Source organism: Scyliorhinus torazame, chromosome 13 (genome assembly GCF_047496885.1).
Source record: "Scyliorhinus torazame isolate Kashiwa2021f chromosome 13, sScyTor2.1, whole genome shotgun sequence".
NCBI classification, from domain to species: domain Eukaryota; kingdom Metazoa; phylum Chordata; class Chondrichthyes; order Carcharhiniformes; family Scyliorhinidae; genus Scyliorhinus; species Scyliorhinus torazame.
In genome coordinates, this window is record NC_092719.1 from 200495714 (window position 1) to 200511786 (window position 16073).

Below are 16073 nucleotides of genomic sequence, written 5' to 3' on the forward strand. Positions count from 1 at the left end.
GAAGGCAGGAGAATGGGGATGAGAAAATATCAGCCATGATTGAATGGCGGAGCAGACTCGATAGGTCGAGTGGCCTAATTCTGCTCCTATGTCTCATGGTCTTATGGTGAGTGACTTGGGGAACTTCCAGGTGGTGGTGTTCCCCTGTGCCTGCTGTCCTTGTCCAAGATCAGGCTTGTCCAACCTTTTCACTCGGGCACATTTACATTTTTTTTTTGCTCAAGGACCGATTCGGAAAGAAGGTTTAGCAAAAGAAGAAACTGACGTTCAGGAAATTTGAGGATTTAAGAAAGTAAACAATTGTTGAACAAATGTAATACAATGCCGTAGCATGATGGTGGAAGTATGTAGGTGCATGCGTGTGTATGTGTTGCTGTGTGGCAGTGAGAGAAAACTGAGACTGGGCATAAAGCAGACTCGCACACACCTACCCCCAAACACATACTCACTCCCGCAGCCCCAGCCATTCACTCCCGCACCTCCACACATTCACTCGTGCACCCCAGCCCATTCACTAGCGCACACCAGCCCATTCACTCGCGCACCCCCGCCCATTCACTCCCGCACCCTCGCCCATTCACTCCCACGCCCCCGCCCATTCACTCCCGCACACTCGCCCATTCACTCGCACGCCCCCGCCCATTCACTCCCACGCCCCCGCCCATTCACTCGCGCACCCCAGCCCATTCACTCGCGCACCCCAGCCCATTCACTCGCGCACCCCCGCCCATTCACTCACGCCCCCGCCCATTCACTCACGCCCCCCCGCCCATTCACTCCCGCGCCCCCGCCCATTCACTCGCGCCCCCCCGCCCATTCACTCGCGCCACCCCGCCCATTCACTCGCGCCCCTCCGCCCATTCACTCGCGCCCCCCCCGCCCATTCACTCGCGCCCCCCCGCCCATTCACTCGCGCCCCCCGCCCATTCACTCGCGCCCCCCCGCCCATTCACTCGCGCCCCCCCCGCCCATTCACTCGCGCCCCCCCGCCCATTCACTCACGCCCCCCCCACCCATTCTCTCCCGCGCCCCCGCCCATTCACTCGCGCACCCCAGCCCATTCACTCGCGCACCCCAGCCCATTCACTCGCGCCCCCCCCGCCCATTCACTCTCGCACCCCCGCCCATTCACTCGCGCACCCCCGCCCATTCACTCGCGCACCCCCGCCCATTCACTCGCGCCCCCCCGCCATTCACTCCCGCGCCCCCGCCCATTCATTCGCGCACCCCAGCCCATTCACTCACGCCCCCCCGCCCATTCACTCGTGCACCCCAGCCCATTCACACTCATCCCCCGCCCATTCATTCGCGCACCCCCGCCCATTCACTCGCGCACCCCCGCCCATTCACTCGCGCCCCCCGCCCATTCACTCACGCCCCCCCGCCCATTCACTCTCGCGCCCCGCCAATTCACTCCCGCGCCACCGCCCATTCACTCGCGCACCGCAGCCCATTCACTCACCCCCCCGCCCATTCACTCCCGCACCCCTCACCCATTCACTCGCGCACCCCAGCCCATTCACTCGTGCACCCCCGCCCATTCACTCGTGCACCCCCGCCCATTCACTCCCGCCCCCCGCCCATTCACTCACGTCCCCCCGCACATTCACTCCCCACGCCCCCACCCATTCACTCCCCACGCCCCAACCCATTCACTCCCCACGCCCCCACCCATTCACTCCCAGCGTGCCCACCCACACCTCCGGTGCACCCACCCACTCGCTCCGATGCACCCACCCACTCTCTCCGGCGCGCCCACCCACTCTCTCCGGCGCGCCCACCCACTCGTTCCGGCGCGCCCACCCACTCTCTCCGGCGCGCCCACCCACTCGCTCCGGCGCGCCCACCCACTCGCTCCGGCGCGCCCACCCACTCACTCCGGCGCGCCCACCCACTCGCTCCGGCGCGCCCACCCACTCACTCCGGCGCGCCCACCCACTCGCTCCGGCGCGCCCACCCACTCGCTCCGGCGCGCCCACCCACTCGCTCCGGCGCGCCCACCCACTCGCTCCGGCGTGCCCACCCACTCGCTCCGGCGCGCCCACCCACTCGCTCCGGCGCGCCCACCCACTCGCTCCGGCGCGCCCACCCACTCGCTCCGGCGCGCCCACCCACTCGCTCCGGCGCGCCCACCCACTCGCTCCGGCGCGCCCACCCACTCGCTCCGGCGCGCCCACCCACTCGCTCCGGCGCGCCCACCCACTCGCTCCGGCCTGCCTACCCACTCGCTCCGGCGTGCCCAGCCACTCGCTCCGGCGTGCCCGCCCACTCGCTCCGGTGTGCCCACCCACTCGCTCAGGCGTGCCCGCTCACTCGCTCCGGCCTGCCTACCCACTCGCTCCGGCGTGCCCGCCCACTCGCTCCGGCGTGCCCGCCCACTCGCTCCGGCCTGCCTACCCACTCGCTCCGGCGTGCCAACCCACTCGCTCCGGCCTGCCTACCCACTCGCTCCGGCGTGCCCAGCCACTCGCTACGGCGTGCCCAGCCACTCGCTCCGGCGTGCCCAGCCACTCGCTCCGACGTGCCCAGCCACTCGCTCCGGCGTGCCCAGCCACTCGCTCCGGCTTGCCCAGCCACTCGCTCCGGCGTGCCCAGCCACTCGCTCCGGCGTGCCCACCCACTCGCTCCAACGTGCCCAGCCACTCGCTCCGGCGTGCCCAGCCACTCGCTCCGGCGTGCCCAGCCACTCGCTCCGGCGTGCCCAGCCACTCGCTCCGGCGTGCCCAGCCACTCGCTCCGGCGTGCCCAGCCACTCGCTCCGGCGTGCCCAGCCACTCGCTCCGGCGTGCCCAGCCACTCGCTCCGGCGTGCCCAGCCACTCGCTCCGGCGTGCCCAGCCTCTCGCTCCGGCGTGCCCAGCCACTCGCTCCGGCGTGCCCAGCCACTCGCTCCGGCGTGCCCAGCCACTCGCTCCGGCGTGCCCAGCCACTCGCTCCGGCGTGCCCAGCCACTCGCTCCGGCGTGCCCAGCCACTCGCTCCGGCGTGCCCAGCCACTCGCTCCGGCGTGCCCAGCCACTCGCTCCGGCGTGCCCAGCCACTCGCTCCGGCGTGCCCAGCCACTCGCTCCGGCGTGCCCAGCCACTCGCTCCGGCGTGCCCAGCCACTCGCTCCGGCGTGCCCAGCCACTCGCTCCGGCGTGCCCAGCCACTCGCTCCGGCGTGCCCAGCCTCTCGCTCCGGCGTGCCCAGCCACTCGCTCCGGCGTGCCCAGCCACTCGCTCCGGCGTGCCCAGCCACTCGCTCCGGCGTGCCCAGCCACTCGCTCCGGCGTGCCCAGCCACTCGCTCCGGCGTGCCCAGCCACTCGCTCCGGCGTGCCCAGCCACTCGCTCCGGCGTGCCCAGCCACTCGCTCCGGCGTGCCCAGCCACTCGCTCCGGCGTGCCCAGCCACTCGCTCCGGCGTGCCCAGCCACTCGCTCCGGCGTGCCCAGCCACTCGCTCCGGCGTGCCCAGCCACTCGCTCCGGCGTGCCCAGCCACTCGCTCCGGCGTGCCCACCCATTCACATCTGCACCCTACTCTCTCCCGCACCCCACTCACTCCTGCAAGCTGGACTCTGCCTTCTTGAAGATAGAGATGTTCATGGACCCCCCACTCCTCCTTGTCCAGCTAGTTAGTTCCTTGTCCATTTTCATCATGAATGGATGGACCGGGTGTCAGGAAAATAGTGGTGACATGAAAATAGCAGGGAAATCCAAGAAATTGGATTATTGTCTCCTGGTTATATGGTGTAAAGAGGGGGCTGATAAAGTGAGTGTACTTTGCAAAAAAGCTGGACTCAAGAAATAACAGTAATTAAGTTGGTTTTATGAATGAGTTAGCTCAGATCAGGGATGATCAAAGGGCAAAACTGTATATAAGATGATTAAACCTATGCAGATTTATTAGACCTGAGCCAACAGTATGGATAGTATGTCTAACTCCAAGCAAGCAGTGTCTGTGAAGAAAACCTGTCTTGAAAAGCAAGCTGTTTGGTTTGACCTCGGAAGCAACCATAACGATACATCACTGCCTTGAGTGGTAACTTACTGGATTATTATGGTTTTTTAAAAGCCTTTAAGGTTTTGAGGAACACTTGGGGAAAGTTAATTCTGAAGGTAGTGAAATAAATATTGGTTGGTACTGTGTAAAATAAGTGATACTGTATATAGTCATTGAATTAGTTAAGTGGACTTCCAGAATTTTTATTGTTGTTTATTTTATTGCTTAATAAACATTTATTTTATTTAAAGGCATCACAAAACTCCTGGTACATCATTCTCTGATTTCAAACATTTCTTCACATATTCAATAGCAAAAAATACAGTTGAACCTCTTTGTTTTAAGTTTCCCTTCTGGGATTTGGAATAACCTGGTGTTTACCATCAGCTCTGTCCTTAACACGGGGTGGGAGTGCTTCAATCTGATCTGTTGGTTGTGGGACCATTTAGCTCTGTCTATAGCATGCTAGTCCACTGGTTACCATACATGTCCTATGTTGCGACTTCACCGAGTTGGTACCTCATTTCCAGGTATGCCATTCGGTCCTACTACACTCCTGATAGCATCAGGATTGAATCCTTGCTCACTGAGAATGGAGTTTGAAATATGCCAGGCCATTCAGTTACGTTTTGTGTTAGAATATAATTCTGCTGCAGCTGATGGTCCACACCGGCCATGGATGCTGATTTTGAATTGTTCGATCTGTTCTTAATCTGTTCCATTTATCATGGTTGCAATACCACATGACACGGTAGAGGGTGAAGACAGGACTCCACAAGGACTCTGCAGTGATCACACCGTCGTGGACAGATGCATTTGCAACATGTAGATTGGTGAGGATGAGAACAAGTAGGTATTTGCCCTCCTGTTTCGTCCATCATTTGCCCTAGCCTGGCAGTTATGCCCTCAGGACCTAGACAGTAGTAGTGCCACTGTGCTGCTCCTGGTAACACACATTGAAGTCTAATATCTAATAGTGTTTTTACTTGTGTTTAACATTTAGCTGCAAGTATTGTTTAACTTATAGACCTCACCTAGGGGCCTAAGTAAGAGGATAGAAGCTATCTACTGGCAGCAGCTGAAAAAGTTAATTAATGAAGGAAACTAGCTTGAACTGGTCTCTGCTGTACCTCTGCTCAGCTAGTTCCTTTGTTTAGAACATGTAAATTCAGATACTCTCTTTGCAACCAGCACTGGGTGAAGCAGCAGACAGTGTGTATGGAGGTTTGGTGAGAAGAGGGAGCTCAGTGAGGAGTGGAGGGTGGTACTACTTTACTTTTCCAGCCTTTTTGCCCTGTAGGATTTAGTTTCTGCTGTTCTGTAGGGGAGGAGGTGAGCTATTGGTGAATATCTGGTATGTGGTCTACTTTCCAAAGATTTAAAATAGTACTGGAGTGATGAGATTGATAAATATCTAAAAGAAAATAAATGATTGAGTAAAATAATTAAGTTATTGGTTAAAGCTCGTGGGTCTGGCAGGACAGGTGTTGTGTCAAGGCTGCAGCATGTGGGAGCTCATGGATACTGGTGTTATCCAGGGCAAGCACATCTGCTGTAAGTGTCTGCAGCTTGAGGAGCTTCAGCTCAGAGTCATTGAGCTGGAGGCTGAGCCGTGGACATTGTGGCACATCAAAGACATGCAGGTTAGGTGGATTGGCCAAGCGAAATTGCCCTTAGTGTTCAAAAATGGTTAGGAGGGGTTATTGGGTTATGGGGATAGGGTGGAAGTGAGGGCTTAAGTGAGTTGGTGCAGACTCGATTGGCCGAATGGTCTCCTTTTGCACTGTATGTTCTATGTTCAGAGAGGATGAGAGCTGCCTGGAGACTTGGTTTCAGGAGGCAATCACACGCCTTAGGTTAGGATCTTCTGGTTTGGAAAGTGGTCAGGGACCGGAGGGTGTTACTGCAGCTGAGGTAGGTAAGGAGACCCAGAGGACAGGAGTGTCAGCCTCTGTAATTGACCAACAGGTTTGAAGTTCTCTCTGTCTGTTTGGAAGAGAACGGGAGCTGCAGGGTGGATGAGCTGACTGGCCATTCAACTGGGGGGAGCAAATAAGAATGTAGTGTTATTAGGGGACAGGATAGTGAGGGGAATTGACACTTCTCTGCAGCCAAGAGCCAGAGTCCAGATCAGGCTGTTTGTAATTTGGTAATGTGTAGCAAGGCTGGTTTAGTAAACCGTTTCAGAATAAAAGATCCCCTCTGAAACCTTGACTGTAATCTGATAGAATCTAGCATTCAGTTTGAGAGTGAGAATCTTGGGTCAGAAGCAACTGCGCCAAACTTAAATAAAGGTAATTACAAAGGAATGAGGGCAGAATTGGCTAGAGTGGGCGAGGAAAGGAGTTTAGCAGAAAAAATGATTGGTCAGCAATGGCAGACTTGATGAAAATATTTAATGACTCACAACAACGAAGTATCCCAGTGAGGAAGAAAGATTTGAGGAAGGGGATAAATCAACCATGGTTAACCAAGGAAATTAAGAATAGTATTAAGCTGAAAAAAACATGCAATGTGCCAAAGATTAGTGGTAAGCCAGAAGATTGGGAAAGTTTTATAAACCAACAAAATATGACCAAAATAATAAAGGGGGGAGAAGATAAACTATGAGGGTAAACTAGCAAGTAATATAAAAGCAGACGGCAAGAGCTTCTTTAAATATATAAAAAGGAAGAGGGAGATCAAAGTGAAGATCGGGCCCCTTGGAGAATGAGACTGGAGAAATAATAATGGGAAAACCAGGAAATAGCAGAGGAGTTAAATAAATACTTTGCCTCAGTAAGCTGGAAGACACTAATAACATTCCAACAATACTAAATAATCAAGGGGAAAAGGGAGGAAATAAATACAGTAACTATCATTGGAGAAAAAATACGAGGAAAAGTAATGGGGTTAAAGGCCAATAGGTCCCCTGGGCCTGCTGGGTTGCATTTTAGGACATTCAAGAAAGTAACTACATATATAGTGGTTGCACTGGTAGTAATCTTCCAAGAATCCTTAAATTCTGGAAAAGTCCCAGTGGATTGGAAAACTGCCAGTGCCCTTATTCAAAATGTGTGTGTGTGGGGGTGGGGGTGGGGGGTCAAAACATGAAACAGGTAACTATAGGCCAGTTAGCTTAATATCTGTCATTGGGAAAATGTTAGAGTCCATTACAAAGGATATAATAGCAGAGCATTTAGAAATACAGAAGCAGAGTCAGCATGGCTTCATGAAGGGGAAATCATGCCAAACAAATTTATTAGACTTCTTTGAGGTGGTAATGAGCAGGGTAGATAAAGGGGAACCAGTAGATGTAATATACTTGGTTTTCCAAAAAGTGTTCAATAAAATACCGCACCAAAGGCAACCTAAGGCCCATGGTCTTGGGAGTAGTATTAGCATGGATAGAGGATTGGCTAAGTAATAGACAAGTGAGTTGGGATAAGAGGGACATTTTCAGATGGCAACCTTTAACTAGTGGAGTGCCACAGGGATCAGTGCTGGGGCCACAATTATTTACAGTGGGTATATATATATATATATTTGTGTATCAATGACTTGGACGAGGGAAGTGGATGTACTATTGCTAAATTTGTGCATTACACAACAATAGGTGGGAAAGCAAAGGTGAGGATGACACAGTTTACAGAGGGACTACAGAGGGATCTTGACAGGTTACGTGAGTGGGCAAAAACCTGACAAATGAAATATAAAGTCGGAAAATATGAAGTTATGCATTTTGATAGAAAGAATAAAGGAGCTGAATATTATTTAAATTGAGAACGCTGCAGGACATAAGGATGTGGGGGTCCTCGTGCTTGGATCACAAAAAGCTAGCATGGAAATTCGGCAAGTAATTGGGAACGCAAATGGAATGTGGGTCTTTATTTCAAAGGGAATGGTGTACAAAAATAGGGAAGTCTTGATAAAACAATTCAAGCCACTTTGTATTGACCACACCCGGAATAGTGTTGTGGTGGTATTAGGGGTAATATGGTACCTGAGAAGCCGAGAAGCTATTGGCTGACAGGTCCCGGGTCCTGGTTGGATCTGCGACTTCTGGCTCCACCCTGAAGGTGGAGTATAAGAGCTCGAGTTCTCCCAGCAGCCGCATTCTGTAACAGCTGCTGGGGAACAAGTCTTGCTAAATAAAGCCTCGATAGACTTCATCACTTCTCGACTTGTGTAAGTCATTGTGTGCTACAATTTATTAAGCAAGCTTAAAAGACTATGGAGCTCCGGATCGCCCCGGAGTGCCTGCGGATCAGCCCCCATGCAGCAAACTCGGCGGCCGTGTTCAAACACTGGCTAGCATGCTTCGAAGGCTACCTTCGAACGGCCCCCGGCCGGACCACGGAAGAGCAGAAAATGCAGGTTCTGCATTCCAGGGTGAGCCCGGAGATCTACACGCTTATCAAAGACGCGGAGGATTTCCCGATGGCGCTCACGTTGCTGAAAGGCGTCTACATTTGGCCCGTAAACCAGGTCTACGCACGCCACCAACTCGCGACGAGACGGCAAATTCCCGGAGAATCGCTCGACGAATTCTACAGCGCGCTGCTGATTTTGGGACGAAACTGCAACTGCCCGTTGGTGAGCGCGATCGAGCACACGGACCTGCTAATCCGAGATGTATTCGTGGCAGGTATGACTTCTCCCCAAATTCGTCAGAGACTTTTAGAAAGAGAGTCGCTAAGACTCTCAGAGTCTTGCGGCCTCCCTTGATGTGGCCTCTCAAAATGCCCACGCCTGCGGTCTCGACCGCGTGGCAGCCCCTTGGGCTCTGTGGACCCCCGGGGCGACCGACTCCCTGGCACCCCCCCACCCCCCGCAAGCTTGCGCGGCTAGAGCGTCAGACCATCCCGGTGGGGCCCGCTGCTACTTTTGCGGGCAGGCGAAACACCCCTGGCAGCGCTGCCCGGCCCGCGCAGCTATTTGTAAAAGCTGCGGCAAAAAGGGCCATTATGCGGCAGTGTGCCAGTCCTGGGGGGTCGCCGCAATCCCCGGGGAAGAACGAGGACAGCAGATTCCAAACCCCCAACCCCCCCCCCCCCAACGATCCATGCACGACCCGCGGGCGACGCATTTTGGGTCCCGGACACCACGAGGGGAGGATGGGCGTCACCATCTTGTGACCCCCCGGCCACGTGCGATTCATGGGGGTGGCCATTTTGTCCACACCCGACCGCGTGCGATTCATGGGGGCAGCCATTTTGTCCACCCCCGACCACGTGCGATCCATGGACGCCGCCATCTTGGCTGACAACAAAGGACCCCAACATAGACGGCTCCACGGGATCTGAAGAAAACGCCGCAACGCTACTACCACGACTGGCTTCGGTGACTCTGGATCAATCGCGGCCCCGGACGCTCCGAACGACGACGACAACAACGGTGCTGGTCAACGTATACGAGATGCCATGCTTGATCGACTCAGGGAGCAAGGAAAGTTTTATTCACCCAGATACGTTAAGACGCTGTTTTCTGTCCATTCATCCAAGCGCTCAAAAGATTTCCCTAGCTGCAGGATCCCATTCAGTAGAGATCACAGGGTTCTGCATCGCGAACCTAACGGTGCAAGGGAGGGAGTTTAAGAACTATAGGCTCTACGTCCTTCCCCAACTCTGCGCTCCCACATTACTGGGATTAGATTTCCAGTGTAACCTCCAGAGCCTAACATTCCAATTCGGCGGCCCAATATCCCCACTCACTATCTGCGGCCTCGAAACCCTCAAGGTTGAACCGCCTTCCTTGTTTGCGAACCTCACCCCGGATTGCAAACCCGTCGCCACTAGGAGCAGACGGTACAGCGCCCAGGACCGGACGTTTATCTGGTCTGAAGTGCAGCGGTTGCTGAAGGAAGGCATAATCCAGGCCAGCAATAGTCCCTGGAGAGCCCAGGTGGTAGTCGTGAAGACCGGGGAGAAGCAGAGGATGGTCGTAGACTATAGTCAGACCATCAATAGGTACACGCAGCTAGATGCGTACCCTCTCCCCCGCATATCCGGTCAATCGGATTGCACAGTACAAGGTCTTTTCCACCGTGGACCTCAAGTCCACATACCACCAGCTCCCCATCCGCCCAGGTGACCACAAGTACACAGCCTTCGAGGCAGACGGGCGGCTCTACCATTTCCTAAGGGTCCCATTTGGCGTCACGAACGGAGTCTCGGTCTTCCAACGGGAGATGGACCGAATGGTTGACCAGCATGGGTTGCAGGCCACGTTCCCGTATCTCGACAACGTAACCTTCTGCGGCCACGATCAGCAGGACCACGACGCCAACCTCCAAAAATTCCTCCAGACCGCTAACGCCCTGAACCTCACATATAACGAGGAAAAATGCGTTTTTAGCACCAACCGTCTGGCCATCCTGGGATACGTAGTGCGCAATGGAGTGATAGGCCCCGACCCCGAACGCATGCGCCCCCTTATGGAATTTCCCCTCCCCCACTGCTCCAAAGCCCTGAAACGCTGCCTGGTCTTCTTTTCATATTACGCCCAGTGGGTTCCCCAGTATGCAGACAAGGCCCGCCCGTTAATACAGTCCACTACCTTCCCCCTGTCGACAGAGGCCCGCCAGGCCTTCAGCCGCATCAAAGCGGATATCGCAAAGGCCACGATGCACACGATCGACGAGTCCCTCCCCTTCCAGGTCGAGAGCGACGCATCCGATGTAGCTCTGGCGGCCACCCTCAACCAAGCGGGGCGACCCGTGGCCTTTTTCTCCCGGGCCCTCCACGCTTCAGAGATCCGCCACTCCTCAGTGGAAAAGGAAGCCAAGCCATAGTGGAAGCTGTGCGACATTGGAGGCATTACCTGGCCGGCAGGAGATTCACTCTCCTCACTGACCAACGATCGGTAGCCTTTATGTTCGATAATGCACAGCGGGGCAAAATTAAGAATGACAAGATCTTGAGGTGGAGGATCGAGCTCTCCACCTATAACTATGTGATCTTGTATCGTCCCGGAAAGCTGAACGAGTCGTCCGATGCCCTATCCCGCGGCACATGTGCCAACGCACAAATAGACCGCCTCCAAGCCCTCCACGAGGACCTCTGCCACCCGGGGGTCACTCGATTCTACCATTTCGTAAAGTCCCGCAACCTCCCCTACTCTGTGGAGGAGGTCCGTACAGTCACCAGGAACTGCCACATCTGCGCAGAGTGCAAACCGCACTTTTTCAGGCCAGATAGAGCGCACCTGATAAAGGCGTCCCGTCCCTTTGAACGCCTCAGTTTGGATTTGAAAGGCCCCCTCCCCTCCACCGACCGCAACGCATACTTCCTGTACGTGGTGGACGAGTACTCCCGTTTCCCCTTCGCCATTCCCTGCCCTGACATGACAGCGGCCACAGTCATTAAAGCACTTGGCACCATCTTTACACTTTTTGGTTTCCCCGCGTACATCCATAGCGACAGGGGGTCCTCCTTCATGAGTGACGAGCTGCGTCAGTTCCTGCTCAGCAAGGACATTGCCTTGAGCAGGACGACCAGCTACAACCCCCGGAGGAACGGGCAGGTAGAGAGGGAGAATGGTACGGTCTGGAAGACCGTCCTACTGGCCCTACGGTCCAGAGATCTCCCAGTTTCCCGGTGGCAGGAAGTCCTCCCGGATGCTCTCCACTCCATCCGGTCGCTGCTGTGTACCACCACTAACCAAACGCCTCACGAGCGCCTCCTTGTCTTCCCTAGGAAGTCCTCCTCCGGAACGTCGCTGCCGACCTGGCTGGCAGTCCCAGGACCCATCTTGCTCCGGAAACATGTGCGGGCACACAAATCGGACCGTTGGTCGAGAGGGTTCACCTTCTCCACACAAACCCTCAGTACGCCTACGTAGCGTACCCCGACAGCCGACAGGACACGGTCGCCCTGCGGGACCTGGCGCCCGCCGGCAACACACACACCCCCAACACCGATCACCCCCTCCCTGTCACCGGTGCACCCCACGACCGCCCCCTTCCCGGGTGGATCGGTCCTCCTCCCGTGCCCGCTCAGGAGTAAAGAAACAGGAACGAACAGCGCAACACTCCCGGAGACGACAGTGCCCGAGCCAGCACCTGCACCACCAGCGGGGCTGAGGCGATCGACGAGGACGACCAGGCCACCCGCTCGACTGGTGGAGTCCGCGTGACACCAAGAAAACAAGAATTCTGTTGTAAATAATTTTGTTGTAAATAATTCTGACACAAACTTGTACATAGCTAAATGTTGGGCTAAAAATGCATAGCCACGGTTCGAAATTTGTTCCAGGACCAGCCTTGTAAACCCCTACCACCATGTGAACCACCACCCGGCCGGGTTCTTTTTTAACAAGGGGTGAATGTGGTGGTATGTATTAGGGGTAATATGGTACCTGTGAAGCCGAGAGGCTATTGGCTGACAGGTCCCGGGTCCTGGTTGGATCTGCCGACTTCTGGCTCCGCCCTGAAGGCGGAGTATAAGAGCTCAAGTTCTCCCAGCAGCCGCATTCTGTAACTAAGCTGCTGGGGAACAAGCCTTGCTTAATAAAGCCTCGATAGACTTCATCACTTCTCGACTTGTGTAAGTCATTGTGCGCTACAAGTGTGAACAGTTTTAATCCCCTTATCTAAAGAAAGATGCATTGGAGGCAGTGCAGAGACGGTTTCAGTGGGTTGATCCCGGGCATGGAGGGGTTTTGTTATGAGGAAAGGTTGAGTCTGTACGCAATGAAATTTAGAACAATGAGAGGCAACCTTATTGAGACATGTAGGATTCTCGGGGGAGGGGAATCTGTGGAATTCTGTACTGCAGAGGGCAGTAGAGGCTGGGTCGTTAAGTATCTTGATAGCTGAGATAGATGGATTTTTACTCAAAAAGGGAATCAAGGGTGATGGGAATAAGGCAATAAGTGGAGTTGAGGATTAGAATAGATCAGTCATGCTTTGATTGAATGACGGAACAGACTTGATGGACAATTGGCTTACTTCTGCTTCTACCTCTCTACCTAGAGTATAATTTGTGTCCTTGTTAACCGTTATGTTTCTTCCAACTGGTGTTCAATATGGAGTATTGATTCATAAGCTGAGGGAGGGCACTGGTTGCGTTCTTGCTGCCGTTTAGATGGATGAGAGGGGATCTGATCGAATCTGATAAAATCCTGAAAGGGATTGATAAAGTAAATGTAGACCAAATGCTCCCCCTTGAGGGGCAATCTAGAACGAGAGGTTACAGATAAAGGTTGAATGGCGGTAGATTTAAAACTGAGATGAGGAGGCACTACTTCACGCAGAGGGTGGTGGATTTGTGAAACCCGCTGCCCCATAGTGCAGTGGAGTCCGAATCATTAAATAGTTTCAAGAGGAAGATAGATATATTTCTGATTTTAAGAAAATGGGTTAAAGGGCAATCGGGAACAGAGGTGGCTTTGAGACCAGCAAGAGATTCAACCTGATTGAATGGCAGAACAGGCTGGCAGGGCTGAATTGCCTACTTATAATTCCTATGTATGCTCCTGCCCCACTGCCGTCTCTGACTGGTACTCTGGAGAAGGCGTCAAAGATGATCAGTCTTGTTGGTGGGGCAGGACATACCTAGGGTGCTGATGGAACTTAACATGCTGTGTCACTGGTTCACCTATTGAATGCCATCTTGCATTTGCTTTGGTCTTTAGTACTCACCAGACTTTTGTCTTTTAAAATATGTGGGACAACAAAATTGGTGTACTATATAATGTCCCAGTAAAAGTAATTATTCAATGTGTTGACGATTAACGATTTTGTGAATTCTTAATAGGTTTCTCAAGTGAACTTTTCTGTAGTTTGTGTCTCTGACAGAAGATTAATTACATTTCTTTATCAGACAAGTGTGTGTATGAAGAAGATTAAGGAAGCTCTCGATGAATTTAAGGATAGGAAGGATTAGGTTGAATTATATTTCAGCAAAGGTGTGTTTTGTGTCGGGGTGACAGTACTGTCTGTGTGAAACCGGCAAGATTTCTGTTTCTCTGTTTAATACACATGTAAGTTCCCCTCTGACAATCCTGCAGCTAACTACCACAAACAGTATATTACGAAGAAGAAAGAAATTTGCTGTGAATATAAATTATCATCAGTGGTGATTGGGAAATTCCTGTCACATTTGTATTTAATACTGAATGATCAATTAAGGAGCCAGAGTTTGAAGGACACATTTTAGCCCTTATTTTGTAAAGTCTGCGGAAAATAGAGTTAACCGACAGCACATTGGATTAACAGCATAATTTTGTGATTAGTTAGCGTAATGTTTCAACACAGCTTTGACACTGAACCGGCTAACCCAAGGGACCATACCCAGTCCACAAATTTAGCCAGAACCCCAAACGTGAAGAGAAGTACACGCAAAAGATGGCAAAAAAAATTGTTTCAATCTTTACTGTGCTTCTGGATGAACCTGAAATATTAATGAGCTCTTGCCAGGCTGCAGATTGTGCACAGGGGAGAAAATATATCAGACAGAAATGAAGTGAACAGAAATCCAACATGAAGACAATCAAACTGAATCTGGGCATGTGTCTAAAAGTGTTTCAGGGACTGGCCTCTCCTTGCTGGCAATATACATACATATGTTGCTGCTGTTATGAGTGGATGGGTGCGAGGCAAGCCTTTTTTGAGACTTCAGGATAGACTCTTTACAAGGCAGCATTGCCTCGTACCTGTCAGAGATGGCAGCATAATTCAACAATCTGAACAATTATTGAGTGCTATTTATTACACCCTATACATGCGGACACGTTGACATCCAGCATTATTGTGCTGATTGAGTTGATGGATCTCTAAGGGAAAGTGAACAGTATTGCCTTTGGCAAAAACAACTACTCACTCGTTTATTTTTGTGGGAAGGTGAATCGCTCATATGACATAGTTACCTCTGGTGGGTTGAAAGGATCCAGAGATATTAATACGCACATTGCGTTTGAAGAGTGTTCCTCTGGGACAGGCAACCTGCAAGATATCGTGGTCTGTAAATGTGGGTGTGTACCTACATTTATTGTCCTGGCGAACTCGCCTTTCTCATCCAAATGATTCTGTGTCATCAAAGCCTCCCAGAGGAATTCCCATCTACACTGTTGTGTCCACTGCTATTTCAGTGCTCAATAGGAATACTGTGGAAAATTATTCCCCAAAAAGTATCGAAAAATGCAAAAATATTGCACTCAACAACAAACAATAATGTAGGGACCAAAACACAAACCAACATCAAGGCTAAATGAGAAAAAGAAATCTTGCTGTGAACAACAGCTTTAGTTAAATAGGACAAAGGGATTGTTATGAGCCCATTTTATATGGACAAGCCTCCAGAGGGCTCGAAAAAGCCAGTGAGGGATCTGCATAATTGTTGAGGATTAAGCTCACCCACAGCACGCAGTCTTTCCGAAAGCCTGAAAATTATTTTCCACACGACATGTGGTATGCAGTGCCACTGGCAAATAAGCCGACAAGCTCAATTTTACAACAACAGGTCTGCATGCAGAGCAGGAACTCCGAAAATGAGCCTTTTTGTGCTAGTTCCCAATTCTTTGCTGTGGTAAAAATTTCACAGAACTTGCGCTTTGTTTGATGCAGGCAGTGCCTGTAAAATGCTTCATTATATTTTACAGATTGTGATGGCAATGATTTAATATCCTATTGGCCAGCACTGGGTGAGTGTGAAGTTCATGCCTGCTCATTGCAGAAGTGGGGCTCAGAAAGAAAGCTGGGCCTTGATTTCAATAAGGATGCCACAAACAACAACCAACCTGACATGTCCATTACGAGTGGCGAGGAGAATACATCAACCCATCTATTCAAACAAGAACGACAGAGGAAAGGTAAAGAGTCACAAAGGAAAACCTACGAAAAGAGTCCTCAGCATGAGTGGAGAATTAGTGAAATGATGTTGTAAATACAGAATTCACTAAAGAGACCCGTAGAGAAAGATACACAGGGATAGTCAACTGAAAGCTCATCGATGTACAATAAGGAATGACAGTTAAAAAATCAAGTTGCAAAGTATAAAACAATAGGAGATGCCAGAAAAAGGAAAAAGCCTGCCCCTATATAGTACCTTTTCTGTCCTTATGACAACCCAAAGGATATCACAGAAGCACTTTGAACTTTTGTCGATGTTGTAA

General features: G+C 52.3%; 1 protein-coding gene across 3 annotated transcripts in view; it reads left to right on the top strand.

Moving 5' to 3' along the window:
- celsr3 (cadherin, EGF LAG seven-pass G-type receptor 3) overlaps window positions 1-16073 on the top strand; it is a 341825-nt gene that overhangs the window by 316619 nt on the left and 9133 nt on the right. For all 3 annotated transcript variants that reach the window (XM_072472880.1, XM_072472881.1, XM_072472882.1), the window contains one exon: window positions 15561-15770. In XM_072472880.1, coding sequence (XP_072328981.1) covers window positions 15561-15770 — 210 coding nt within the window. The remainder of the gene's footprint in view (window positions 1-15560; window positions 15771-16073) is intronic.